This window comes from Diospyros lotus, chromosome 13 (assembly GCF_014633365.1).
Source record: "Diospyros lotus cultivar Yz01 chromosome 13, ASM1463336v1, whole genome shotgun sequence".
Taxonomy (NCBI): Eukaryota; Viridiplantae; Streptophyta; class Magnoliopsida; order Ericales; family Ebenaceae; genus Diospyros; species Diospyros lotus.
In genome coordinates, this window is record NC_068350.1 from 5,599,358 (window position 1) to 5,601,182 (window position 1,825).

The following is a 1,825-nucleotide window of genomic DNA, read 5'->3' on the forward strand; positions in this document are numbered from 1 at the left end:
ATCCAAAATGCATATTAACTTCCGAGTCTCATCGTCAAAAAAAAAAAAAAAAAAAGGAAAAAAAGAAAAAGAAGAGGGCAGTTATGTAGTTAGGAGCATTGGCAGCCTACTTGCGTCGTATCCGTTAAAATTGTTTGTCATTTTTAATGGAACAGACAAACAAATATTAATGGAGCTTTAGCTTTCTTGTGAATGAAACAAGGCAACCTAATCCACTTCTTCTGGTTATGGTGGTGATCTCAAGGTTCAAATCCTAACAGCAAAAATAGAATTAATAATAGTATTATCACTTATTAGTTTCAATGAACCGAATGAATATTAGTAGTCACAAGGCCATTGATTAAAGAATAAATTCGACTACTAGATCGATGATCGTGATAATAAATTGTAAAGAATACACAAAGAATCAATTACATGAAATTCAGTAATGGCAATCAACGAGAGAAGAGGCCGAGAAGACGATGACTTGTTCTGTAGAGGCAAAAGGGAACTTGGTTTCCCGGTGATCTACTTCCGGCGCCGGAAGGTTAAGGTCCAGTGCCAGAATATTTCTTGGTTTCTTCACCACTACTTCTTGGGGCTCGCCCCCGGCAGCGGCGGAGGCGGGCAGGGTCCGGTGCCGCCGCATGTGGCCGCCTAGGGCTTGGCCGGAGGAAAACTCTGCGCCGCATATGGAACAATCATGAACCCTCGTTTTGACGCTCTTGCATGGTGAAACCGGAACCTGGTGATATGGAAATTGCAGAGAAAGGGCCGTGGTTTCGTGGCTGCTGAATTGATCATCTTCCAATATTGGCTTCTTCTCTTCTCCGGTTGGCTTCGGCTTCTTGTGGCTGGCTCGGTGGCCGCCCAGAGCTTGGAACGACGGGAAGCTCCGGCTGCAAGTGTTGCACTGGTAAACATAAAGCTTGGCCTTGGTTTCCACTAATGGCTTCTGGGTCTGGCCTTGAGCCAGAAGAATCAAGCAGTTGGCCATGTCTTCGTCTTCCGTGCCGTCCGTCACCTCTCCGGAGCTGGTCCTATCAGACCCACCTAATTTCTCAACACCACCTCCGGAGCTGCCACTATCAGCCATGCTGGACGAGCTAGAAGCCATGGTTAAGGCTAAAAAATTAGCGACGGATTTTCCATTATTTTCAGTGAGAAATTCCGTGGCCAAATCATGCTTTTCTTGTAGAGACCTGGGCCGCTTGGTGCGCTTTCCTTTGATGATGTGGGTGTAATCCTCTTGCAACTGACCCATATTCAAAATATGTGAAACTTTTTTCACCAGTGGCTCTGTTTTAAAAGGGGGGAGAGATGAGACAGATGAAGCTGGCTAAGCAAGAGAGTGGTGGGGTTTATAGTAGTAGTAGTAGTAGAAGAAGAAGAAGAAGAGAGAGAGAGAGAGAGAGAGCAAAAGGCTGAATTAAATCCAATGGATTTTTGGAGAGCTTGAAAGTGTGGGCATTTATTTATATATACGTGAGAGAGAGAGAGAGAGAGAGAGAGAGAGAGATGCAATGAAAGAAGAGAAGAGAGATCGAGTAAGAGAAAGGGGAGTGAGATTCGGTTGGCTTTGAAGCAAACCCATAACTTTTTGGCAACGAATTACGATTCCTTATGGAGGATTGGAGTGCAAGCCTGGCACCACTTAATTTGCGCTCGCTTCCAATCCCTTTTCTCTTCACTCTTTTTTACTTCTTTCAATAATTTCTCATTCTTCATCATATATATTTTTTTGTTGTCACTACTTGCTATGCTACCCACTTAAGTGACCATTTTCCCTCCCTCCATAATCAATCTATTTACTTTTTAATAAACTCCTCAACTTATATCCAATTTT

The 1,825-nt window shown here is 43.5% G+C and overlaps 1 protein-coding gene across 1 annotated transcript; it reads right to left on the reverse strand.

The window, feature by feature from the left end:
- Positions 1–295: 295 nt before the first annotated feature.
- Positions 296–1,594, reverse strand: LOC127788549 (zinc finger protein ZAT5-like). Its single transcript, XM_052316963.1, has one exon. It carries the CDS (start codon positions 1,241–1,243, stop codon positions 422–424), a length of 822 nt encoding a protein of 273 aa, XP_052172923.1. The 5' UTR covers positions 1,244–1,594; the 3' UTR covers positions 296–421.
- Between the last annotated feature and the right edge of the window lie 231 nt (positions 1,595–1,825).